General features: G+C 35.4%; 4 protein-coding genes across 4 annotated transcripts; 3 read left to right on the top strand and 1 right to left on the bottom strand.

Annotated features, from left to right (window-relative positions):
- Positions 1-1,345: 1,345 nt before the first annotated feature.
- On the bottom strand, positions 1,346-18,012 carry LOC117919010 (DUF21 domain-containing protein At4g14240). The gene is made up of 13 exons (XM_034836018.1): positions 17,700-18,012; positions 15,815-15,891; positions 7,930-8,013; positions 7,718-7,831; positions 6,797-6,880; positions 6,580-6,651; positions 5,914-5,981; positions 4,272-4,359; positions 4,090-4,163; positions 3,624-4,002; positions 3,280-3,326; positions 3,115-3,196; positions 1,346-1,724 (listed from the first exon to the last, which is right to left on the bottom strand). Exons 1-13 carry the CDS (start codon positions 17,935-17,937, stop codon positions 1,617-1,619), a joined length of 1,515 nt encoding a protein of 504 aa, XP_034691909.1. The 5' UTR covers positions 17,938-18,012; the 3' UTR covers positions 1,346-1,616.
- Positions 18,013-20,447: 2,435 nt separating this feature from the next.
- Positions 20,448-22,360, top strand: LOC117917352 (protein WHAT'S THIS FACTOR 1 homolog, chloroplastic). Its single transcript, XM_034833594.1, has one exon. The coding sequence runs from the start codon at positions 20,809-20,811 to the stop codon at positions 22,018-22,020; it is 1,212 nt and encodes a 403-aa protein (XP_034689485.1). The 5' UTR covers positions 20,448-20,808; the 3' UTR covers positions 22,021-22,360.
- An 87-nt stretch (positions 22,361-22,447) lies between these two features.
- Positions 22,448-24,662, top strand: LOC117917354. The gene is made up of 4 exons (XM_034833596.1): positions 22,448-22,560; positions 22,718-22,861; positions 23,020-23,163; positions 23,322-24,662. Exons 1-4 carry the CDS (start codon positions 22,555-22,557, stop codon positions 23,442-23,444), a joined length of 417 nt encoding a protein of 138 aa, XP_034689487.1. The 5' UTR covers positions 22,448-22,554; the 3' UTR covers positions 23,445-24,662.
- A 254-nt stretch (positions 24,663-24,916) lies between these two features.
- On the top strand, positions 24,917-25,621 carry LOC117917353 (zinc transporter 7). Its single transcript, XM_034833595.1, has one exon. It carries the CDS (start codon positions 25,030-25,032, stop codon positions 25,492-25,494), a length of 465 nt encoding a protein of 154 aa, XP_034689486.1. The 5' UTR covers positions 24,917-25,029; the 3' UTR covers positions 25,495-25,621.
- Positions 25,622-26,962: the final 1,341 nt, after the last annotated feature.

A 26,962-nucleotide genomic window follows, 5' to 3' on the forward strand; every position in this document is an offset into this window, starting at 1 on the left:
TTAATGCCTCATTAAGAGGCTTGTAGTTGATGACTAGTCTAGGTGTTCTTCTTTCTAATTCAGCTTGTTTCTGAACATAGAAAGCTTAACAACTCCAAGGAGACTTAGACTTCCTTATCAACTTTTTATCAAGAAGATCATGTATTTCTTTTTCACAATATCTAGACAACTCCTTATTCATTTGAATAGGTTTGGCTTTAGTGGGAATATTCTTCTCACTAAAGTCTGGCTCATAAGGTAATTATATCTCATGTTGTTTCATGTGCCAAAACGCATTAGGAATGTTAGAGCAAACTTCTCCAATAATCTTATCCTTAAATTTTTTTATCGCATATTGAGTTTTCTTAATTTTCAATTGTTCTTCTATTCTAACAAGATTAATCTCATGCTTTAAGAGATTAACTTGGTTTTCTTTAGCTTGAATCACCTGATCCTTTAAAGTGTTTATACTCCTTTCATCAGGTGGGTTGGCAAATTCAAATAGAATTTCTTTATCTAAGAGTTTTGTTCTTATAACTTGTTCATCTACCCACATAAGATATATATATATATATATATATATATATATATATATATATATATATATATATATATATATATATATATATATATATATATATATATATATATATTATTATTATTATTATTATTATTACTTTCAAAGACCCTGCAACACCATTACTCCAACCCATCAACTACACCCATTATTATTATTATTATAATAATACCACTTTTTTTTTCCTCTTCTTCTTTTGTTTCTCCTGGACACCCATGCGCATCATTTTTTTTTTTAAACCTTTTGCTACACGACACACATCTACATTATTATCATTTTTTTTTTCTTCTTCACCATTCTAAAAAATCACGCTACTCTTATTTTATTTATTTATTTATTATTATTATTTTAGATCTATTCATTTAAGTAATCATAATCTATCAATCTCCATTAATAAATCAAATTATGTTAATAAATTTTTAAATTTTTTGACCTATTAATTAATTAAACGAACTCTAATCAAAATTGAGATATTCCAAATAATATCTAAAGCGTTCAAAACTAATTAACGAATATAAAATATTAATTTAAGAATTAAAAATCTTATCTAAAAAAATTGATCTTCAAACCTAACCTCCAAATTTTCAGTCTTTTGCTCTCTCTGAAAAAGGGTTTTTTGAATAAAAAAAGTAGAAAAAATCTAATTTATATCTAGAGATTTTAAATACAAAAAGACCTATTTACCTTTATTAAATTACTTTAATTAATTAATAATTTCTAAATTACAATTTTACCCATTATACTACCAATTTGGGAGATGGGCCTATGTTCTTAGCAGACAACTACAAATGCAGGGAAACTCAGGAGGCTCAGCTGTTATATGTTATACAAATCCAATGAGAGATAGTGGCAACCATCAAAATTTACATTCCCAGGAAAAACTGTTCACTTTCCTTGTAAACCATCAAAACTCTAGTGAAAAATGAAACCAAGAACAACACTTAGTGCAGTGGTTTTTACAAATTACACTCAGGAAAATCATAACAGATTTAAATAGCTGGTTTTGATGATGCGATCTACCAGTAGGATACAGCTAGATTTCCCAGGGAGAAACATTTATTCATCTCTTGCTGCCCAGAAGAGTATCCCCGAGATTCCCAGGTGACTTGGCCCAAAAAGAATCATCCTCTGCAGACTTCTTTGGGGGTCCTTGTCTGCTTTGGCCTCCCTGAAGGATCGATCACCAAGAAAAAAGAAAAAATCATCAGCTCACTGATCTAAATGTTTTCATTGTAAACATCATTTCCAAGATTTAATTGTGTTTATCCAAGGTTCAATTTATTTTTTAAGTTCATCTGAAATTCAGTAGAAGGCGAATGACCATCAACACTATGTTGCACAGCTTTTGGCCCTGAACTAACATTAGATGTCCGAGGAACCATTAAGGTTTCAGGCTATTGGATTCTAAATTCTTAAGGCACTAGTGTTTAGCAAAAGCTTTTCGAACTTTGGAGAATGTTCTTTTCTGTAACTTCCCCTAAAATTTTATCTTATAGCCTACCATGAAAGCCTAAACCAAATCATAGGCAATTCAGACTCGGTTTTCTTAATAAGCAATATATATATATTAAAGGCAAATAACTAAAGAGGAAACACAAAGGTTGAATATGGATATACTGCTGCCCCCTGCCCCCCACCCCAGAGTGAATCCTCTACCAATCTCTGCTTATTGAAGGATTTGCATTATTGAAATTTTCATCCACTTAAGAGTTCTAAGTAGGAAAACTAAATAAGGGGATTCAGGGGAGTGGATTTGAGTTCATTTTATAATGAAAAACAGTGGGGTAATAAGTCAATTAATGTTATTTGGTTGATCTTGGACAATTAATGCCAAGTTTATTTTTTAGTAACCTTTGGATTTTGCATTGAAAGTAACAAACTAGGTTTCAGAAAGAGGAAAAAAGGGATATTTTCAGGGTGATTGAAAAGAACACCAGTGACATCTAACCAAGAAATGGTGTTCTACAACATGCAAAACTCATGAGAAGCTTAACTTTCCGGTTAACTACTTAAGCTACCAGCCTCTTGCTTATGCAGAGACAGGAACTTCTGTTAAAAAAGAAAGAAATAGGTTTTTAGTGTCCATTTGGAGATACTTTTTATTTTTTGTTTTTAAAATCAGAAAATAGTCGTAACTTTCATAAGAACTAATAGAGGCTTACATTGAAAAAGTAACGGTTTTAAAAACTGTTTAAAGAAATGGTGGTATAAAAAAATATATTACCTCAAATTTTAAATAGAAGTTTTTATTTAAATAAAATATACTTTTTTGTATAAGATGTTCTACTTTTATATAGAAGTTTCTATTTTAAAAACAAAAAACAGAAAGTCTATTCAAAGAACACTTGGTGTTTTAACATTTTCCATAGAGGTTTGGTCAAAAACGCAAATGTTTTATGAAAACACAACACCAAATAGAGATATCCCACTTTTGGTTTAACATGACCAACATGTTTTACTATGATTTCCAACCACCAAACCAGCATACATGTTTTGCTATTCTATGATAATAACAAAGAGACATGACTATGAAAATTCAAAATCTGATGTTCACTTACTGCCGGCTTTTGACCAGTCAATCTCCGACTTGATGGGGCACGGGCCACAAATGAAGCAGCTGCGGCTGCAGCTACACGTATCCTGTAAAACCATGATATATTCCATCATCACATTTAATCAGGAAGGATGACAACAAAACTCAGTAATGTATGTTCCTAAAATACCTTTTATGTACATCAACATATACATCCGTCTCATCTACAATTTCCTCCTGCATTGAGATGAGAACATAAAAAACTATCAGGAAACTATAGACTGCATATATACGAAAACAAAAAAAAATGAATAATAGAGCGTTCATGTAGAAGAACTACTAATACCACAGTAATCAAATGACTTTATCACTACATGGCTTTAATTGATTAAAGTTAGATCACAAATGGTAAGAACTATTAGGAGCATCAACTTTGCACATTAATTAGCCTGAGCTGCAACTGACAAAAAGGTCAGATGCACCAAATGGATATTCTATATGATGTGGAAAATGGAATGAGGAAGCAGAGTTTACTTGCAGAAGTTCTTCAAAAACATCCTCCAGGGTGATGATCCCAATGACTTCCCCATCTTCAATATCCTCAGGCAAATGAGGCAAGCTATTTGTTGTGGCACCATTTTGTTGAGAAGGGATTTGCTTGTTTGTATTGGTAGGCTTTGGGACCTTGTCAATATCAACAACAACATTCTCTGATTTATCATTGTCGTTGGCTAACAAGGGGGTAGTGTATTGAGAATTCCCATTGGCAACTTTGTTTTCTTCAAATCTCTCACCATCACCTTTAGGCAGAGGATTCTTGTTTTTTCCTTTAACCTTCACTACAGCTGCCATGTGACTGCTTCCCTTTTGAAATTCGTTGAGGATATCATACAAAGGCATATCTGCCGGAACCCTGGATAACAATGCATGAAATTTCATGCTTTTTAATAGAAAAATAAAGACAAAAACTAAAAAGTAAATAAACGATAAAATAGCATACCTAGGAATTTTCCGGATGGAAACGGCACTGACCGGAGTCTCTGTTTCAGCTCGAACAGTGAGAAGACTTTTCACCTAAAAACAGGAGTAACCATTCTACAATCAGCTGGTTGCCTATAACAAGAAATCATAGTCAAAATAAAATTTTTGTTCTAAGCCAAATGTCATCACAACTACACCGACCAATAAGAGTCCGATAATGTTTTTTGGATTCCCAGAATAGACAGGAACGCGACTATGACCTCGTGCAAGAATCTTTCCAATTGCTTCCCTGCATTGTAAGGTAAGAAACTATATGCTTTTAAACTGGAAGGATATGCATACAGTTACTTTGGAAATGAACCCACTCCCTGATCTCTCTCTCTCTCTCTCTCTCCTCCAAGCCAAAACTTTTTATTTATTTATTTTTTTGATAGGCAAACCCAAAGCTTTTTATTATACATAATTGGAACATTTTAAGCATATAAATATATCCAGATTCAAATGCCTGTTAAAAAAAAGTAATCATCTCATCATTCAAGTTGTACCCTGTCGGAGTAAACCCACAATTCCATACTAAAGCATCAATTAAGAAAGAAACCAGGAGAATTCATTTCCCCAAAAGAAGACCTCAAATTAAAATCTTTGAAAAGGTATGATACCATGAAGATTTGATTCAATGGGTAACAATTGAATTTTTAAGTCATATATGCATGTGTGCACTTGTGCATTAGATGACTGTTGAGCACATCCTTGAGGGATGAAATGAAGAAGTCCCTAGGGTTCACAATAGCACAGCCATCTGTGCCACAAACAGTATAACATGCATGAATATACAAACTTACATAGTTATTTATGAAAAAAAAAAAGATGAGATTGAATGTTTTTGTTATCAAACAATAATAGAGAAGCTGCTTGATTACTTCTATCCTATATATTGACTGCCTAAACTGAAGTTGGACTTTTTGTCTATTGCATAAATTTAAAGTACGTTCTTGGTTTTTAGGATCAAGGATTGACCTTAAGAAAGGTGAGGACATTGGGCACCATGAAGATCACAGAGAAGAACACAACACAATGATTTTATAGGAGCTTGCACTTAAGGCCTAAGAACTCCATCCTGATTCCCAAAAGGTCACTGATGTACACTGCTGTCCTGAACACAAGCAATATGGAACAAGATGGAATGGCATGATGTCCTTCAAATTGAGCAAATGGCAGGTGAGGCAACAATTAAGAAACAATATGGGAAAAGTGCACTCTGAGTTCATTCAAGTAAAAACAAGCCCCCTGTTGCAGTAAATGCCTTTGACCGTGTTTGGGAAACTCATTGTGTGCACCCGCAAAAAGCAAAGTTACATAATATAGAACATGGAATTGTTTCATGATCCTAATTAGAGATCTTCAACTCCAGAGAGCTTTTTCATTTTTGGACACCCTTTGAGAGCAGCTTAGCTTTGCTACTCTAATATCAGGTATATCTGTTGTACAATCCATTCATTCCCTAGTATCGTCTGCCTGGTAGGTAGTAGACATCAATAACAGCAAGCAACTAGGAGTTTTTATACAGATCAGGATAGAGTCGTTGGGCCTTAATGTAATTTCCTGAGCTCCCAAAAAATCCTTGCATTCTTTTCTTCCACAATCCCAATGGCCCTGGATAGCTATCCAAATGTATACTTAATTACAGAAAAAGAGTTCCCAACAGCAACAGCTACCATTCATTTTGGAAAAATAACAAACTATTATTTTCATTGATTTTGATTTCACAACAAAAATAAATAAATAAAAGTAAGAGCAGTGGCAGAATAAGAAAAAAAGAAAAAGACCATGGAGTGGAACTCACCAGTCCAATTTTGAATTGACATCTAAGGAAAATGTTGATTCAATAGGTGTCATAGCCTCCTCCGCAGTCTGCTCATTTCCCAAGAAACTTTAGTCTTATGATCATTTTATAGACAAAGATAACAAGATAATTGCATGGATATTTTCACCTAATACCAAGTAGACTTGAAACTTAAAAATTAGTGCATGTCTAATGATTAACAACCATGATGTAAACGTGGAGTTGAAAGCGAACTAGAATAGTTTTGAATCAGTAAAGATATTATTAAGTTATACATTATGGCTGTGAAATGGGCCAGATAGTACTCATATGTAGGGACCACCTGCCATGCACCATGAATGTAAACCTTTCTCAGTTTTGAATGTAGGTAGTAGTGACAATTAAATCATATTTCCACCCTACCTGAATGAAAATAAATTATGAAATAAATAGTTGTTGTGATCTTCAATGCTATATTTAAAGGAGTGTTCCTTTTCCAATAGAAGGTGACTAAATTAGAGGTCTACTTATATCTTCCTTGTGTATGGTTGACAACTAATCTTTGTCTTATGCAAAATGAGATGGCTAAAAAATTGAAAAGATTTGCTATGGACAAAATGCTTTTTAAAAAAATGGGGAGAGAGGCCTCTAGAATGCATGCTTTTTTTTTTCCTCCACAATAAATACCTTTTCTGTCAAGTCTAGTGCTCCACTGATAATAGTTGTCTCATCATGCGTGAGTTCACCCCCCTTACCAGCCTAAAATGGGCAAAAGCAAGATGTCATTTGATCTAGTAACATAGATGTATCTTGTCATTTTTCATAATAAAAACAATGCTATCATCAATTGATCCGAGCAACTGATTAGTGCCTTCTAAGACAACTTCCAGTTCAAGTGGATTACCTCCTGACCGTGGATCGAGACCAGAGCTTTCAACTGAGCTCTCCTAAACAAAGCATCGTTGTGTCCGAGAACAGCATCTAGAACCTGAAACCATGTTAAGCTAGAAATATGCTAAAAGAATGCAGAAATTATTTTGTGAAACACAATATCACATTAAACATTTCTGCAATAGGGAATCTTGAAAACAATGAGTGCTACTTAACTGGAAGATGCTTTGAGACACTATCAGAGTTGCAGAAAAAATAATCAATGTCATTCCATCAAGGAAAAATCAGAGAAAAAAGGGAAGTGCTCAGGCACAATATATCAACCTTACACATTACAATTTGCTTTCCGATGCATAATCGTTATGACGTTAGCATTCTTTAACTCTTATACTATGATTAGTGACCACTTTTGAATATTTTGTTTGCGTAACTGAACATACATTAAAAATGTATCAAACCCAATTGCTTTACAACCTCATGCACTGCAATTCTGAGGCATGGTGACAACTGTGTATCATTGCAAATCAAGTCATACAGTTACAAAAGAGCTTCTGCAACCTTAATTAATCATGGGTCTAGGTCTCTATTAAAACCTATCCTCAAGAGCATTCAATTATCAGCCTGTCCAGAATGGGGCTTCAGGAGGATCTTATTTGTTATTGCAGAAAAGGAACACTTTATTTCTCATGTATTATTTTTAGCTTTATCACCTAGAGAATTCATCTCAGTATTTCTTTCATAAATTTTAATGCTATCTCATTGTACATGGAACAGTAATTCGTTGAAGTGTTGTATGTTACCAAATTACAAAATAAAATAATAAGGTAAGAAAACCATAACTCTTTTTCGGAGTTTTGTATATCAGCTCTATGCATAAGTTATGTCAAGTTCTTTTCTAAAGAAACAATATTCAGTTATCCATTGTGAAAGTTACCTTTCCAATAGGGAAAGCAATTGGATAACAAATGATCATCAGAATGCGCACCAGCCACACAAAATTTGCACCCACAGAGAGTCCATATCTTGTGCATATGGCTTGTGGAATAATCTGGCCAATAAGGTAAGAAACAAGATAGTTTAATTTATGTAAACCATTTAAGGTCACTTGTTTCAAGTGAAGCATTATGAATAAGAAACAGAATGTACCTCTCCAAAAGCTAGAACGAAAGTTACAGATAGCAAAATAGCAACAAAGGGATGAAAAATTTTGTCAAGGTATATAGGAAGGGCCTGCAAAAGCAACAGTCAGAATAGATCAATATTCAATGATGGACAAAAAACCCTTTTCATAAAAGAAGTGAAATGCCAAAGATAATCAACAAAAGTGGGACACATGATAAATTTTTAGGAAATCGACTCTTAGGAACCTTCATATGAATAAACAATTCATTGCAAAGGAAAAAGAGCAATGCCTAAGTATGAGGAGGAACTCAAGGAACAACAGAAACAAACAAGAAAACACAAAAGAGTGACTTAGAGCAGATTCCATTGAACAATAATAAAGAATGAACTCCAAGCTCAAACCTTTGGAGACAGATTCATATAAATAACCACATTAAAAACATCTATTGCTTCCCATGATGTAGTGATACAAATATTGCATATCACAGTAAATATTTCATTCCTGTATGAGAATTGCCATTTCTTACCTAACGTTCACAGAAGTTTTGTTATGTAAAATACTAAAAAAAGTGAAAAATTAAAATAGAAGTGTACTTGCTAACAAAATGTTGATGTGAACAAAACCACAATCTCAACTACTTGGGTTGAATGACATGAATCCTCCTTTAACATTTATAACAAATTAGTTAGGTAATCGCAAAAGGTTGTCTTGAAGAGGAGTGACTGTGTTGGGAAGGAGAAGAAGATGCATTTGCTGCACTACAAGGTAGGGTGGGTGATGTAGGACAACCCTAGGATGGTTGCCTACACTCAAGAGTAGATGGACTAGGGTTTATTTTTTAAGGTGTAAGGAGAGGAACAAAGAATAAATTTTATGGAAGAGAAAATTATAAGATAAGAAATAGAGAGAAAGAAGAAACAATGAAGAAAAGATGGAAAACCCTGGAGTCTCACTAAGGCCTTCTAGGAGTCTCACCTAGAAAAAATCAATGGAATCTCACCATTGAGGGTTATAACCTTGCAATGAAAGAAAATATAATATTATTCATATAAAAAAATCCCTTTATTCACATTGATTAGCCTATTTATAGGCTTCTCTAAGAAATCCAAAGTCTACTAGGATTCTAATAACCTATTATGATTCTAATTCTAATTATAACATCCAAATTCTACTAGGACTCTAATAACCTATCATGACTCAAATTCTAATTATATTATAACTCAACTAGCTGATCCTAATTAAACTCCAACAAATACCAATCTCAATTCAATTCTAATTAATATTAATCCTACTTAAAGTTTACTTAGGTATTCCCTTTCTTCCTTGAATAAACTTTAAAAGGCTTTCCCCCATCAATTCCCCCTGGCTTGAAAGAACTCAGCTCCGACAAGTTAGATGCTTGATATAATTCATAGAGATCGGGGTTTAACTTCTGAAAATCCGTCGTCGTAATCCATGTATTCTCATAGTGTGGTTTGCATCACCATTTCACCAAAAAATTTTGGTATCCACCTTGTCGAGTAGACATAAGTTGATCATCAAGAACATACTCAATCTCAGAACGTGGGCTAAGAGTAGGTGGTAATTGAAGATTCAACTCTTCACTTACATTGATGTGATGGCCATGGTAGATATACAAATCTTCCACATTAAATATTGGACTAAAATGCAAGTCTGAAGGGAGCTCTAACAAATAAGCATTCTCACCCAACCGCTTTAGTACCCAAAATGGACCCGCTTTCTTAGCTCGAAGCTTTTGATATGTGCTCAGATGAAATCTTTTGGGTTGTAGACTAACCATCACTAGATCACTTTCTTGAAACTGAATATATCTTTGACGTGCATCTGCTGTCTCTTTATAGTTCTCATTATTGATTTTGATCTTTTCTCGTACCTTTTTATGTATATCTCGTATATGACGTGCAAATGCATCATCATCTTGGCTAGTGCGAACAGAAGTAGGTAATGGTATAAGATCAATAGGTTGCTTAGGTTTCAACCCATATGCCACTTCAAAAAGTGAGTACCCAGTAGTATGATTAGTGGAGCTATTGAAAGCAAATTCGGCTTGTGGTAAGACATTGTCCCAATTTCTCAACTGATCTCTCACAATGCATCTCAAAAGATTACCAAGGCTGCGATTAATAACTTCTGTTTGTCCATCAGTTTAAGGATGAAAAGAACTTGAAAATTTTAATTGAGTACCTAGCTTGGCCCACAAAGTTTTCCAAAAATAGCTCATAAACTTGACATCGCGATTAGAAACAATGGATTGTGGTAATCCATGCAATCAAACTACTTTAAAGAACAAGACAGCAATATAAGAAGCATCCGAAGCCTTCTTACATGGGATAAAATGTGTCATTTTGGAAAATTTGTCAACCACAACAAATATAGAATCAAAGCCCCGTTGTGTCCTTGGTAATCCAAGTACAAAATCCACGCTCAAGTCTTCCCAAGGTTTGGATGGAATTGGTAACGGTGTATATAACCATGTATTTTGCTTTGAACCTTTTCCTACTTGACATGCTCAACATTGTTTGATAACCTTCCAAACATCCTTCTTTAAACTAGGCTAAAAGAAGCAATCTTCCACCAAAGCAATGGTCTTATCTCGTCCAAAATGTCCACCCATTCCGCCTCCATGAAGTTCCCATATGACATAATCACGTAGGGAAGTCCTTAGTAAGCATAAACGATTTTTATAAAACAAGTACCCTTCTAAAATCTGGAAATCAATACGTGTTGCTTTTGAACCACTCAAAAGAGAGGAATAAACATCTCCAAAATCAGCATCATTGTCATAGCAATACTTTAATTCTTCAAATTCAATTGTAGTAGCTGACATGTTTACTAGGAGAAGGGTCTTCCTACTAAGGGCATCGGCTACTTTATTTTCAATTCCTGCACAATGCTTTAAATTAAAGGTAAATAGCTGAAGAAAACTACTCCATTTTGCATGTCGAGAGTTAAGCTTCTTTTGAGAATTAAGATATCGCAAGGCTTCATGATCCGAATACAAAACAAATTCGTTGTAACTGAGATAATGTTGTCAATGCCTAATCGCTTGCACCACCGCATAGAATTCAAGATCATATGTGGAGTATTTTTTCTTTGCCTCATTGACCTTCTCACTAAAGAAAGCCACAGGATGTCCCTCTTGGCTAAGACCTGCTCCAATTCCCACATGGGAAGCATCACAAGCCACCTCAAATACTTTCTCAAAGTCTAGTAGACGTAGGATAGGAGAAGGGTTCACCATCTTGGATTTGTTTCTTCAAATGCCTTGTTGGCCGCCTTGGTCCAAATAAATAAATCAGGTTTCATGCATTTAGTAATTGGGGCCATAATAGAGCTGAAATTTCGAATAAATCGTCGATAGAATGTAGCCATTCCATGGAAGCTTTGCACCTCATGGATATTTATTGGTACTGGCCAATCAACAATAGCTTTGATCTTCTCTGGATTTATTTCAAAACCCTTAAAAGACACAACAAAGCCAAGAAATACAACACTAGGACTCATGAAAGTACATTTTTTCAAATTAATGTAAAAATTTTCAACCTTAAGAGTGCGCATTACTTGTTTCAAGTGTTCCTCATGATCTTCACAAGATCAACTTTATATAAGAATATCATCAAAATAGACAACAACAAATCGTCCAATAAAAGGTTTCAACACCTGCATCATAATCCACATGAAGGTACTTGGAGCATTGGTTAGTCCAAACGGCATGACTAACCACTCATACAATCCATCTTTAGTTTTGAAAGATGTCTTCCATTCATCCTTTGGTCTAATACGTATTTGATGATATCCACTTCTTAGATCAATCTTTGAGAAGATTACTGATCCAACCATCATATCTAGCATGTCATCAAGTCTTGGAATTGGAAACCGATACTTGATTGTGATTTTGTTGATTACACGACTATCCACACACATCCGCCATGATCCATCCTTCTTTGGTGTTAATAGGGCAGGAACTCCACAAGGACTTAGGCTTTCACGAATAAAGCCTTTAGTAAGTAATTCATCAACTTGCCTTTTCAATTCAGCATGCTCTATTGGATTCATTATATAGGTTGGTAAATTTGGTAATGATGCACAGGGAATCAAATCAATGGCATGTAGTACGTCACACAGAGGAAGGAGTTGATTAGGTAACTCTGCAGGCCACAAGTCAGAAAAGTCATCAAGGATTTTACGTACGTTTGCTGGATATTCCTTATCTTTTTCTTTAAATTCTTCCACTTTCCGAGCCATTAAAGCAAAAATAACTTTAGTTTCCTTACTCTCATTTTCAAATTGACACATAGTAAGTACCTTTTTTGGTTGTGCCTCTTCCTCTGACTTCTTAATTGGAGGGACTTCTTTCATTGGACGAAAGATCTTCTTACGTCCGTTGTGCATGAGAGCATATGTATTTTCATAGTCGTCATGTTGAACTCTTTTATCAAAGAGTCAAGGTCTTCCAAGTAAAATATGACTTATTTTTATGGGTAAGACCTCACACCATACAAAATCTTCAAAGTCCTTACCAAAAAGGAATGTTACTAAGCAACGAAAACTTACCGGGATAGAGGTGTCATTAACCCATGTTACTCTGAATGGATTTGGATGTATCTCTGTTTTAAGGTTTAGCTTCTCAACAAGTTCTTGCAAAGCTATGTTCAAACTGCTACCTCCATCAATGATCATGGTGCATAATCTCCCTTGGCAAGAAATACGTGTTTGGAAAATGCTAGTATGTCGCCAATCTTCTTCTCCTTTTACCTTTGGAACAGCTTGTAAAGGTTGTACTACAAGACTATGCCCTTCTGTCATACCATCATAGTAGTCACATTCTTCACTAACTTCATCTTCATTGTAGGTTTCTTCTTCCTTTGGGTAACTCTCCAATTCAAATTCTGGTTCTTCAACACAAAAGTGTAAACCTTTGGTTGGGCATACAACAACATAATGACTATGCCCACCACACTTAAAGCATAAAGGAGTCACGTCTACTTTTCTATCTCCAATACTCATTGAAGTTTTACCCTCATTACCATTTTTATGAGCCACATTCGAAGTTTGTTGAGTGTTGCCCCCACCATTCACATGATTAGAAGTTCTAAAATTTGATGTGCTTAAAGGTTTGCTTGTTGTCCTGTTGGAGAAAGTGCTCCCAATTTGTGAACTTGGACGCTTGGAAACCCAAAATTTGAGGCCTTCTTCTATTTTGAGGGCTAGTTGATAAACATCATCTACGATATAAGTGTGTGCAGCTATCATCTCAAGTTGAATCTCCATTCAAAGTCCAACTTTGTAGCGGGTTGCAAGTTGAGCATCACTTTCCCGTACTTGATTTCAAATGCTCAATTCATGGAATTCTTCTGTACATTCTTCAACGGACTTGGTACCTTGTTTAAAGGAAAACAATTTTGTATACACAAGTTGTTCATAATCAGTTGGGAGAAAGTGCTCCTTCATCTTCAACTTCATCTCGTCCCATGTGTCAATAGGTGGTTGGTCAGTTCTATGAACTTGATTCTCAATATTATGCCACCATAGACGTGCTGCTCCTTTCAACTTTGCCTTCACAAAACAAACATTTCTATTTTTGGGCATTGCATACCAATCAAAGTAATCTTCCATTGACATAATCCAATCAAGAAAAGCTGTTAGATTTAGTTTTCCATAAAATTCAGCAACTTCAAGACGTACCTTTTTAGTCACATCATCATCTAGCTCAAAAAGTCTGGCCCTTCTTTGAGTCACCATCATAAAATTGTCTTGTTCTTCGCGTGATCGACTTGGCGATTGTCTAAATTGATGACTTGCAATCTCCTCTTCAATTGGTCGTTTTTCTTGACTCTTTTTTAATAACTTCATGATGGCTGAAATTTCCTCCAAGCGTATTGTAGCAGCATCTTGATTGCTAGAAGTTTTTTTTGAACTCATGCTTGCATAAGTTGCTCCGCTCCTTATTTGCATATGCCTTCAAGCCAAGAACTTTGGCTCCGATACCAAAATTGATGTAGGACAACCCTAGGATGGTTGTCTACACTTAAGAGTAGATGGACTAGGGTTTATTTTTCAAGGTGTAAGGAGAGGAACAAAGAATAAATTTTATGGTAGAGAAAATTATAAGATAAGAAATAGAGAGAAAGAAGAAACAATGAAGAAAATATGAAAAACCTTAAGAGTCTCACTAAGGCCTTCTAAGAGTCTCACTTAGAAGAAATCAATAGAATCTCACCATTGAGGGTTACAACCTTGCAATGAAAGAAAATATAATATTATTCATATCAAAAAATCCCTTTGATTTACATTGATTAGCTTATTTATAGGCTTCTCTAAGAAATCTAAAGTCTACTAAGGCTCTAATAACCTATTATGATTCTAATTCTAATTATAACATCCAAAGTCTACTAGAACTCTAATAACCTATCATGACTCAAATTCTAATTATATTATAACTCAACTAACTAATCCTAATTAGATTCCAACAAATATCAATCTCAATTCAATTCAAATTAATATTAATCCTACTTAAAGTTTACTTAGGTCTTCCCTTTCTTCCTTGAATAAACTTTAAAAGGCTTTCCCCCATCAGTGGGATTGGGCATCGGAGACTTGAATGTGATGACTGAGGCTTTAATAGTAAATTGCTACTAAAGGTTTGATAAAAAGGGATAACTTTGAGGAGAAGGGTGGTCGTAGGGAGGTAAGGAGATGTTGCGGGTGTTCAAAGGAGTAGAAGGGTGACCATTTTTATTTTATAAGTAAGAGATTCTATTAAAAATGCAAAAAGAACACAAGAGTATACAAGTCGTATACAAAGAGTACTAAGCAAAAAATAGAAAAGATGGTACAAAAAAATACTCCCTCCCTCAACCAATACCCAACAGATCTAAAAAATAAAATATATGCGTATAGCCACCATCTACATACATCTTGACTCACATAGAGAAATTGATTAGAAAATTTTTTTTTACTCTTTGATCAGACAATTCCTCACTATTAAAGAATCTCCTATTTTTTTCCTTCTAGATCGTCCAAAAAATGCAAGAAGGAGCAACTCTCCAAGCCTTCATATGCTTTTTCTCTATAAAAGAAACACGCCACCCTTAGAGGGTTTCCTTAACTGACTTGGAAATAACCTACTAAACACCAAAAATGGAGAACACCAACTGCCACAATAATCTTGCCTTGTCACAATGAAGAAGGATATGATCAATGGACTCTGACTCCTTTTTGCACAAAGCACAATCAAAATCCACCCTCTTCTTTGTAGTTGATCCAACGTCAAAACTTTCCCCCAACAAGCCTCCTAAGTGAAGAAACTCGCATTTGAAGGAATCTAGGGGTTCCAAACTATCTTCAAAGGGAAAGGGATCGTACCATTAGTCTCCAACAAAGAATAAAGCCCCCCTTACAGAGAAAACGCCTTTGCTATCACTCTTCCAAACAACTCTATCCTCCCATTCCCTCTTCATTGAATGTCCATGGAGTTGAGGTTTTTTTGCTTTTTGTCTTTCCCATGTTTTCTTCTTTTGCTTGCTCTACCTTTGGGGCAACTTGCACACCCTGGGTTATGCCCTCTTGGCATTCTTCTATATGCCTACCTATTAAATGAAAAATAAAAGTACAGTGTCCTAGTAACAATTCCATATTCAAATGAATCATTTTGGTTATCAATCAAACATATTTCTTCTCTAACCCTTTTTCACTTGCTGTAGTCCAACACTCTTGCTAACATATTGTTACAAATATTTAGAGATCTTAAAAGCAATGGACTGTACTGTAAAACTTCCATTAAATATGGAAAATCAAGAAGTTAAAGGAAACCCATTTTCAATGAATGCAAGTGAATTCCCATTAGATCAAAAAGACAAATGAAAAGCATTTCTTATAATTACTTACCTCCATGGCACAAGCATTACAAAGAAGCAAGGTCACAAGAAGCTGGTGTTGCTTTTGAACTACTGGTAGGATAGCAGCTGAACATAAAGAAGGCAACAATCAAAATGAGATGCATAGATGATAAAAGGCAACATTCCAAACTTAGCAAAAATTAACACGTGAAAAACTTAGAAAATGTTTTATCAATGATAGTGCTTAGTAAACTGAAAATAACAATATTGAGAACAACAGAACATGATACAGAAACTTTTGAAGGCAATATGCCTGGTAAGATCTGAGCTACCTTGATAACATTATTCAAAGAGGAAACATCTTATGATGTTGAACATATAATTTACAATTTGATCACTGACAGATGATCTAAAATTATGGCATGGACTGCTTGAGTAGTTGATACCCACAACAACAAAAGGGAGTGATGAAGTATGAAGAAGAACTTGAGGATATAGCTGAACTTAAAATAAATATTGATAAATGGTAATTATATCTATTTCTAGTGGCATGGGTAATAACAATTTACCATTTATAGCCAATTCTTTAAATAAAATAAAAAAAATTGACGTTAGCACTTTTTCTTTTCATGATAAGGCAAGGTGTTAGAAGATTCACTAATCTTTTCTAAATAATGAATCAGAGTTACACGAAAGTCTAAAAGATCTAATAATACTTCAACCATTTTGGAATAGAATGGTTCGATTAGACTTTATGTTGAATTTCTTTTAATACTTTAGCATGTCCTGGATTGGGTACAGTGCATGTGAACCCAAGTAATAAAGTAATTTACCCCTTCTTACAGATGCAGTCATTGTTCTTTATTATATGATTAGAACTATAATCACCAGCTCATCCCGTAACCTGGAATCTAGTGACAGTGACTCAACAGGATTGGCCAATTTTGTTTCTGTTTTAGCTAATAAAATTCTATTTTTCACATGCAACCACAGCCTAGGTTGGTTGATAAGATATGGACTATTCCATAAAACTTCATTTGGTTGAAGAGAAAATGTATGAACTGGAAAGTAATTATCATCTTTTACTTCAAGTTTTGAATCAGCTGGGGCCCTAGAAAATCTCATCCATGACTCAACTGGGCCTGGTACAACTAACTGCTTAGTTGAGTTGGATTTCTTATTTCTTCCAGACAAAAACATCAGAAAATACTGATTCAAAATTCCTTCTTTTTTCATTCTCTTTTCCTTTATTTTTTTTGTGACTTGAGAAGAGAAAAGGTTTGGCACGGAATACTCTATTCAACATCTTTATTAATAGTTCTTTACAGTTTGCAATGCATGGAGTAAAATAAAATCAAAGTTTTGCCATCACGATTCAATACCTAAACAGACTCCTCACTCCAAGAATAACAGAAGACCCCATCTCACTATTTCACCGTCTGAAACAAACATGAACCCTTTTATGGTTATGTTTAGCTCATTTAGTGGACATCATAGTTTTCTAAGATTCGCAATAAGGAAAAGCCGAAGACTCCAAATTTTAATTTCCTCCCTCTTCCCAAATTTTCAAGGCAACCAAACCAACCACGACTGAATTGCGTCACCTGTTCTCCCTCACCTTAATCTCACGTATCAAAACGAAAGGATTAAAAAAAAAATTAAACACTAACCAATCAAAACTTCAGACACATTTGATTTCCAAAGAAAAAAAAAAAACTCAACAAACAGGCACTAAACTAGCTGCATTGAGCTCATTCAAGTGAAAAGCTCGCGCTTTCCCTAATCCAAAAAACGAAGGGAAAAAAAAAGCTCAACACCCAAAATTTCAACGTCCTTCCCCCTGTTCCCGCATTTTCCCGGCCACCAAACACGGGACAACCCCACTCTTCCACAAATCAAACACGAAACAACCTATGGAATCGAATTGTACCGACCGGCTTGCTTCTTCTCCGCCGACGTCCCGCTCCGCTGGAGAATCTCGAGCTCAACAAGGCCGAGAGACATCAAGCCGAGAGTGAGCCCCGACATGATTCCAGCGAAGAGCACGAGAAAGCACGACACTCCGGCGTAGACAAACCACCAGAGCGATCCGAATTCAATGTCCTCCGTCCGGAGCACGAACTCGCCGGTGGTCGGCATCGAACCTAGGGTTAGGGCATTGAGGAGCGACATGGATTATTTACAGGAGAGAATAAGAAGATTTGGAGACACAGAAACACTGTTCCATTATTAGCGATTATGGAGATGGGACACAGAGAGCAGTCAGAGTCTTGGTTTGTGTTTTCTTCTGGGAGACGATTCTGACCGTTGGATTGTGAGGTCGGGGGAATCTTGATGGCATCGGAGGGCGGTGAGTCGCGGTGGGGTGGGGCCCACCGATGCTGTGTGGGGTACTGTGCACCAAATATAATTATATTGTCTTTTAACTCTAATACATAAATGCGTTGAAATAGCTTTAACTTTTCTACATAAATATTTGCATTTATTAGCGGGTTCTGATTCATCCACGTGGCTAAATCTACGGTTATAAAATATAGGATAAATTTATTTTAAAAATACTATATTTGTATATTGCAAAAATTGAAAGTGATTTGAAATTAGCTCTATAAAAAAATAAAAATTTTAATTTTTTAAAAATTATAAATTTTTTTTAAAAAGTGATTTATTTTTATTTTTTTTATATTTGTATGTCACTATGTCATTATTTTAATTTTGTTTTTAAATATATTATCAATTTCTAATTTCTAATGTCATGTCTAGTTTTAATATAATTAAATATTCTATCATATTAATTTAAAATAATTAGAATAATTACCATTCTGATATGAAAGAATGATTCCTTGGCAGCCAGGTGGATCAAAATAAAAACAATTATGTAATTTAAAATTGAAAAGAAAGAAAGAAAATATAAGAAAAAATATATATATTTAAACAATGATAAACAAAAAATTAAGAAAAACAAATTGTTAGTTATAATGTGTAGTGGATTGGTGCAATCCCCGTGTACGTCCACTATTTCCTAACTTCAATATCAAATTTAAGTTTCTATTATGTTATAGCTTTTAAATCAAGTCTTATTGCTTTATACTTTTGTTAATAGAGTCCAATAAGCATTTTAGAATTTTCCTTAATAGGTGTCCTATTCTTAAATTTTCCAAATGATACCTAGACTTACAAATTTTATAAAACTCAAAAGATGAAAACCGTATTATATTTTATAAATAAAGTGTATGAATCTTTAATCTTTATGGTAAAACTAACCATTAGTAAAAAGTTTTTTAGAACCGGACATTTTGGTGCTAACTATTTGAGCATTTAATGAGAAGCAAAGAGTCATTGGAAGCTAAAAAAAAATATATATATGAACATATGATATCTTATAACGGATAAGAGATAAAGTTTACGACATTATATAAGTATTGATTATTTTTAATTATGTAGATGTGTTTTAAAACCGTGAGAGGTGTTTGTTCGTACCACACAACGAGGATCGTCAGATAGAGGAGAAAGTTGTTTAAAACTTTAAATAGACATCTAGGTATGAATTTTAACTCGATTTTTTGTAAAATCTTATGCACGTTTTGGGTGCACTTTGATTAAGTCGATAATGTTTTTAATAATACTTAAAAGATTTTCATAAAAAACTTGAGGATTAAGGTAATCTTTTTTTTACTATATAGGTTTTTCCATCTTCAAGTTGATTTTAATTCAAATTTAAAAAGTGTAAAATTAATTACAAACTTATAGATGAAAGTTTGAATACTTTAATTAAAAAGATACGATCCTAATTTAATATACCTGTTGATTCTGAGTCAATTGGAGTCAGATTCGTCAAACTTAATGAAAGTTAGACGAATTTCCTCCCTTTTTTGTGCCTCTCAAAGAATCCATCTAACGGTAACAAGCTGCTTTCATGAGAAAAGATAGGCGTATGTGTATGTGTACCTCATTTGTGTTTTTTTTTAGGGTTTATATAGTACCGATGAGAATGTCATTGTAGTGATAACTAGACACTTTTGACATTCTTCTATAATGATGATTATTCTGCAAGTGGCTGAGCAATCATCACAGTTTGGGTGGTTGGTAGGTACCATTAGCTGACGCACCATGATCTTAAACTGTGCAGCCATCTGTCCCCTCAACCTATTGATGGTCTGGGGTTATGTGCAACAATTAATTAAAATGAACTTAAGGGTTATAAGAGGTTTCATCAGTCGTTCACATGTCATGTGTGAATGATTATACATGTCAGGGGGTTTTGAAGATTTGATTGGACAGTCTTATTTGTTTGGGAAGTCCAACTTCTCCTTGTCGTCTGACCCTATAAGGGAAAATGGTCTCCTTATACCTGATGCCAAATGGAACGGGTCATGGTCCGGATGGAATGATCTAGACGAGTTGCATACATGTACTGGCCTGTCAAGGTGTCCGAGTTGGAATTGGGATACGTGGAGGGGAGCCCCACAATACCCATCATCTTATATAAAATATCATAATCATAAACTTGATAATTTTTTTTTTTTTTATTAAAAACAAATTATTCAAAGTTTGAAAGCATCAAGTACATGACTCCTCTCGCTTTGATGGAGAGAACACATTGATTAATTAGATTGCTCTTGTTGTTGCTGAATACACTCTTACAGATGACGAAATGAATCTTCCTCGATGATTAGGTCCTCTTGTTTTATTCTCCCTAATAACTCCTACCCTCCATACATTCTCCTTAATCTTTCAAGACCCACAAACAAGATCAAAAGGTAAGAGCCCATAAATTATAATCCGATTAAAATGGATCCTGGGTAGCTCAAGCTTGGCTCGTGAACAAATTGGGCTTTAATACGGTTGTCTTATGCCAGCCCAAGTTTTTAAGCCCACAACTCTGGCCCAGGTAGTTCAGGCCATGAAACTCGAAATTACCCTACTCATTAGTTTCCCCGCGTTTCTCGCCAGAAGTAACAGCAAACCCCAAATCTCCCTAAAACCCTAGTCTGAGAACTATCATATATTTCCAATTCAATCTCCGTCATTGTTCCAGTCTCAGGTATGCTCTTCAAATCTCCTTCAATTAATTCTCAGATTTTCATAAATTGTAAGGTTAGGGTTTGGACCCAATTTACGGCCTCCATTTCTAGCCTGCAAGTAGTGTGGCGGAAAGATCACAAACTAGACCAAGCCATAGAGAATGATAAACAGTGGAGGCTCTGTGCCCGGGTCGTCAAAGAGGTCTTAAACGAACCGGGTCAAGTAATACCACTTCGATACCTAGAAAAACGACGCGAAAGGTTACGTCTTTCGATCAAAATAAAAACTTTTCTCAGTCAAAATCCGGGTCTCTTCGACACTTATCTTGATCGAATCAAACCCAAATCCCAACCCGTCGATTTTCTTCGTGCCAGCGATGGGCTTAGAAGGTTTTTAGAAGAAGAAAAAAGGATTATTCATGAAAATGAGCCGTTGATTGTTGCGAAATTGTGTAAATTGTTAATGATATCAAAGGATAAGGTTATTAGTGCAGATAAATTGGTACATGTGAAGAGGGAATTTGGGTTTCCAAATGATTTTTTGGTGAATTTAGTACCAAAATTCCCAGATTATTTTAGGTTATCTGGGAGCCCTGGAGAGGGTAAATCCTTTTTGGAGTTAGTTTCATGGAACCCTGAATTTGCAAAATCAGTTATTGAGAGGAGGGCAGAGGAGGAGGAGAGGGCGACAGGGATCAGGGTTAGGCCATCCTTAAATGTCAAATTGCCGCACGGGTTTTTTCTTAGGAAGGAAATGAGAGAGTGGATTAGGGATTGGATGGAGCTTGACTATATATCACCATATGCTGATGTTTCACATTTGGATCAAGCATCTCCTGAAATGGAGAAGAGGACTGTTGGGGTTTTTCATGAGTTACTTTCACTCTCCCTCTTTAAGAGGGTTCCGGTGCCTATATTGGGGAAGTTCAGAGAAGAGTATAGGTTTTCCAATGCATTTTCAAGTGTTTTCACTAGGCATTCTGGGATATTTTATTTGTCTCTGAAAGGTGGGATAGAAACAGCAATGTTGAGGGAAGCATACAAGGATGATGAATTGATTGATCAGGATCCGTTGGTTGAGATAAAAGATAGGTTTCTTGAGTTGTTGGCAGAGGGTCATAGGGAGAGTGCAGAGCAATCGAGGTTGCAGAAGGAAGCAGTTCAGAAGGACATGGAAATGATGTCAATGAGGATCGGTGAATCAGATGGACATGAATTTGGTGAACAGCTCTAATATGGAAAAATTGCAGAACTTTTGGAAAAGAAGCATGGTGACGGAGTTAGTCCTGTCGGGGTGAGATGAACTAAGTCAAGTGTTAGACACTAATCAAATGATGCTTCATATACAGCGTTTTTAAAGTTGTGCAGTTGAGAGGTAATGTGGAACACCATTTGAGGAGGTATTTCACAACACTATTCGGTGGTGTATTAGCTCAAGCATTTGTTTGAGATGTATTCGAAGCAATGAAACAAGTGAATTTTGTGCAATGAAGAGGTAGAACTGAGAATGTTTTGTCCCATGTAAAGAGCATTTCACCTGGTAACTAATAAAAGAATAGATTAATTTTGCTGAATTCCTTATGGTCCTTTTGCCTAGTTGCTCTGCTTGACTTGGTAGAAACTCTCTTTTAAATTACTTTGGGTGTTGCATTTCATAAAATTCTGTGCATGTCTTTGGATTTTAGCAGAAGTGAATTGCTCTATGTCATTGAATAATTGAGGTCATTGGTAGTGCAAACTCAGCATTTACAAGACATTCCGCACTAAAATGATGGTGAGAAGAAACGGTTCAATATGATAGCAATTTCTGAATTGGATTTTCCTTATCACTTACTATTAAACAAGTGGGGTTTCATGGTGTCAACATAACTGAATTGCTTCATTTGTTTCATGTGATAATGTTCCTGCTTACATGGTTGCTTATCTTAAAGATAGCTGGGGAAATCTCTTCCTTCTTGTATTCAGATAGCCAAGAACCAATAACTTCCTGCTTGGGGAAGAAGTCCTGCTTTACGGGCTTTCAACGTTATCCTTTCCTTTCCCTCATTTACATGACATTCAACACTAAAATGATGGTGAGAAGAAACAGTTCAATATGATAGCAATTTCTGAATCAGATTTTCCTTATCACTTACTATTAGACAAGTGGGGTTTCATGGTGTCAACATAACTGAATTGCTTCATTTGTTTCATGTGATAAATGTTCCTGCTTACATGGTTGCTCATCTTAAAGATAGCTGGGGAAATCTCTTCCTTCATGTATTCAGATAGCCAAAAAGTAATAACTTCCTGCTTGGGAAAGAAGTCCTGCTTTACGGACTTTCAACGTTATCCTTTCCTTTCCCTCATTTACATGACATTCAACACTAAAATGATGGTGAGAAGAAACAGTTCAATATGATAGCAATTTCTGAATCAGATTTTCCTTATCACTTGCTATTGGACAAGTGGGGTTTCATGGTGTCAACATAACTGAATTGCTTCATTTGTTTCATGTGATAAATGTTCCTGCTTACATGGTTGCTCATCTTAAAGATAGCTGGGGAAATCTCCTCCTTCTTGTATTCAGATAGCCAAAAAGTAAAACTTCCTGCTTGGGAAAGAAGTCCTGCTGAACGGACTTTCAACGTTATCCTTTCCTTTCCCTCATTTACATGACATTCAACACTAAAATGATGGTGAGAAGAAACAGTTCAAATATGATAGCAATTTCTGAATCACATTTTCCTGGTTGCATGGTTGCTTATCTTAAAGAGAGCTGGGGAAATCTCTTTCCTTCTTCTTGCATTCAGATAGCCAAAAAGTAATAACTTCCTGCTTGGGAAAGAAGTCTTGCTTTACGGACTTTCAACATTATCCTTTCCTTTCCTCATTTATATGACATTCAACACTACAATGATGGTGAGAAGAAACAGTTCAATATGATAGCAATTTCTGAATCAGATTTTCCTGGTTGCATGGTTGCTTATTTTAAAGAGAGCTGGAGAAATCTATTTCCTTCTTGCATTCTGATAGCAAAAAAGTAATAACTTCCTGCTTGGGAAAGAAGTCCTGCTTTATGCACTTTCAACATTATCCTTTCCTTTCCCGCATTATTTCCAATATTCAATGGAATGGAAACACTTTGCCTTCTCAATTTTTGTCTGCCTTTTTCTGTTCTACTCACCAACAATGGTTATTCTGGATATTTCTCATAAACCATGCCTGAAAATGTCTTTTTCTATCTGATTCACCAAGACACTGAATATTTAGTAAAATTATTGTTGGTCCTCAGGATTTTTTTTGGGCTGTCTTTTTCAGATTTTGATATCAGGCAATTTTTTGTTGGGCTCTTTGGTTAGTGCTCCATTTTAGGAGACTGCACTTTGGAAGGCATAAGGCATTGTGTTAGCACTTGCTAGTGCTGAATTTTGGGTGTTTGCTGAAGGTCTGAAGGGTCAAGAATCTCATTATTCCCGCTTCTGTGAATGCACTTGGTGATAGTCTGGTTCACACCCTTAGCACTAATAGAGGCCTACTTTATATGATAGGGACTTTGTTATTGCAAAATTCCATTGAATGTAAGCAGAAGGCATCTAGAATTGCATTTTCTATGTGACATAGAAGGCGAAGTGCATCTTTGCCAACACGACTGTTAAATCGATTTTGGAATGAAAATGATTCGAATTTTCAATGTCTTCTCCTGGCATTACGTTCATCTTAGTTGTTTCATACAAATTGCTTGTACTGATCATAGTGCTACAGAATCTAGATCTTGGTATAGTTGGAAGGGCTTTAGTTACTTAATACTATTTTAATGAAGTTGATCCATTGATGCTACTACAACATCTTGGTGCTTGGGTTGGTTGAAAATATAGTCTAGGGTTCTTTTTTCCTAACTAGAATTCTCAATGAGAGTAAGGCATATCCCAAACAACCCTTTACATGTGGTAGGAGCAAAATAGGTGTTGAAGCACACGCTTAGAGGTTTACTCACCACCTAACAATTTGTCACATAGATTGGATGAGGCTCCCTTTTAACCATTTGGAAACCTAAACTTCTCCATAATATGTTCTAATATACCAACTAAACTCTCTTTGCAATTCCCATCTCTTTTATTTGCCACACAAGAACACCTAAATAAGGGAAACAGGAAGCGTGTGAATGCTCAAGTATTTAAGTAGAAACAAGGTCCAGTCTAGAGTTACATGACTTCTTCCCCTCCTTGTTTCTTGGCACAAATTAGCATTAAGGGAAACAAGCATGGAGACATCCAAGATTCTTAAATTGATGATCCTGACAATATTACTGGTTCTCACACTGAAGGTGGATTGCCAATTTATGCCCCCATCTCCCCGCCCACTCTGCATCTCCCAGTTTGCGCTAGTGAATCATGCATGCGCAATGCTACCATTCAACCCAAATCCGGCCCCAATCCCTCCATCGCCTGATGAACCTGGTCAGAGTCATGCCCATAGCCCTGGTCATGGTCATGGCCATGGTCACAGCCACAGCCACAGCCACAGGCATGGAATCAGGCACAGACACCAACAATCCTCTGCAGAGGAGGCTTGTTGCCGGTGGTTGAAGGAGGTAGATGATGAGTGTGTTTGTGATCTGCTAGCTCACTTGCCCCTTTTCCTTACGAGGCCCTCACATTACTACACCGTTCCAGTTGACCCTTCATGCAGTGTTACTTTCTCATGTGGAGGGCGACTAAGGGCTTGAATAATAGCATATCTCCATTGCCACAAGTGACTAAACACAACCAAATGGACAAATGATCATATCTATGCCTGCATAATTATGTTTCATGTCATATTTTTTAACTATAGTAATTGTCTTCTTCTTCTTCTACTGAATGTTCTCGGGTTTTCACTTGTTTCTCCTTTGGTCCTGCCTCAATAGCTACATGTAATCCTTCAAAAATAAATTGAACCTTTCACTTGAGGGAATGCCTTGAACCTCCAGATGGTTGGATGAGTGATACAAGTTTAACTTTGTGATTAACCAAATTTAAGTGTCACAGAAATCTGCAAAGTGCGATCAGGACACGGACACGGACACGGAAATGATTCAAGCATGATGGTGACTTTGTGTATTTGCATAGGGCGTTTGAGATAGAAGAATAAGGTCCTGTGTTCGTATGGTTGGTGTGACAATGGTAAAGTTAGCAATCAATTATTGCCATTAGGGTGTGCTTTTGTGTTATATGTGTTCTTTGGTGTTATGGCACATCAAAGCAACTCCAAATATTATTCCCATTCCATATTTTACATGGTGGAATATTTTCTATGGGTCGTGAAAATGGCAACAAGACCCTAAACGGAGTGATGCTGAAAAGGACCAAGAATTGTGTCTTAGAATCAAAGATAGTGAAATCTTGATCAGAGAGAGTTCTCTCCCCCTTTTTCTTCTTTTCCTCTTTTCTTCTTTTCTTCTTTTCTTTTGGAATCTATCTCTACTTTTAAAAGAAGAATTGACTCGTAAGTTGGCTCTACTCCTCCATGATTTCGTGTTCATTTCGTGTCTAACTGGGTGGACGATATTGTGAGTGCTGTTTAATATATGTACACCAGTATCTTTATTTTATTTTTTTTTTCTTTTCTTTTATTTAAAAAATGGGTATCTCATTTTCACAACATGCTTCAAATAGTTTTCATATATATCTTTCCCAAGCCCTATCCTTTTCTACTTTATCCTGATAAACATGAGATAAAAGAAAATTGCTATTTTTTTCTTATTTTCATAAAATAAAATATTATCCTCTTTTCATCATCATCGAATTTTTCGAGCTTTGTAGATAGTGATTTTCGCACAGAGTTTTTCTTAAAAGATATATTAGTTATACATAGTGACTCCTTAATTATTAGTGATTAAAAACGATAGATAGTGATTTTCACACAGAGTTTTTCTTAAAAGATATATTAGTTATATATAGTGACTCCTTAATTATTAGTAATTAAAAACGATTTAGAGTGTATTTGACAGTACTTCTATTTGAAAGTGTTTTTAGAAGAACACTTTTTATTTTGTCAAAACCATTTTTTATTTCCTAGAATTATTGTCAAAATGGACTTTTAATCAGAATTACTATCACATGAGCTTATAGTATCATAAGCATTTTGGACTCATTTTCTTAAAATTTTGGGTCTATTGGTGGATTAAATAGTATTAGAACTTGATTAATTAGAGA

This window comes from Vitis riparia, chromosome 7 (assembly GCF_004353265.1).
Source record: "Vitis riparia cultivar Riparia Gloire de Montpellier isolate 1030 chromosome 7, EGFV_Vit.rip_1.0, whole genome shotgun sequence".
NCBI classification, from domain to species: domain Eukaryota; kingdom Viridiplantae; phylum Streptophyta; class Magnoliopsida; order Vitales; family Vitaceae; genus Vitis; species Vitis riparia.

Bases quoted from the DNA above. Each gene is read 5' to 3' on its own strand.
- LOC117917353 (XM_034833595.1), top strand. From the start codon at position 25,030: ATGGAGACATCCAAGATTCTTAAATTGATGATCCTGACAATATTACTG.
- LOC117919010 (XM_034836018.1), bottom strand. From the start codon at position 17,937: ATGTCGCTCCTCAATGCCCTAACCCTAGGTTCGATGCCGACCACCGGC. The intron at 7,832-7,929 runs GTACATTCTGTT...CTTATTGGCCAG, and splicing joins TCGTTCTAGCTTTTGGAGAG to ATTATTCCACAAGCCATATG. The intron at 4,003-4,089 runs GTATGCTATTTT...ATTGTTATCCAG, and splicing joins TCCATCCGGAAAATTCCTAG to GGTTCCGGCAGATATGCCTT.
- LOC117917354 (XM_034833596.1), top strand. The intron at 22,862-23,019 runs GTGAGAAGAAAC...CTCATCTTAAAG, and splicing joins CATTCAACACTAAAATGATG to ATAGCTGGGGAAATCTCTTC. The intron at 23,164-23,321 runs GTGAGAAGAAAC...CTCATCTTAAAG, and splicing joins CATTCAACACTAAAATGATG to ATAGCTGGGGAAATCTCCTC.
- LOC117917352 (XM_034833594.1), top strand. From the start codon at position 20,809: ATGCTCTTCAAATCTCCTTCAATTAATTCTCAGATTTTCATAAATTGT.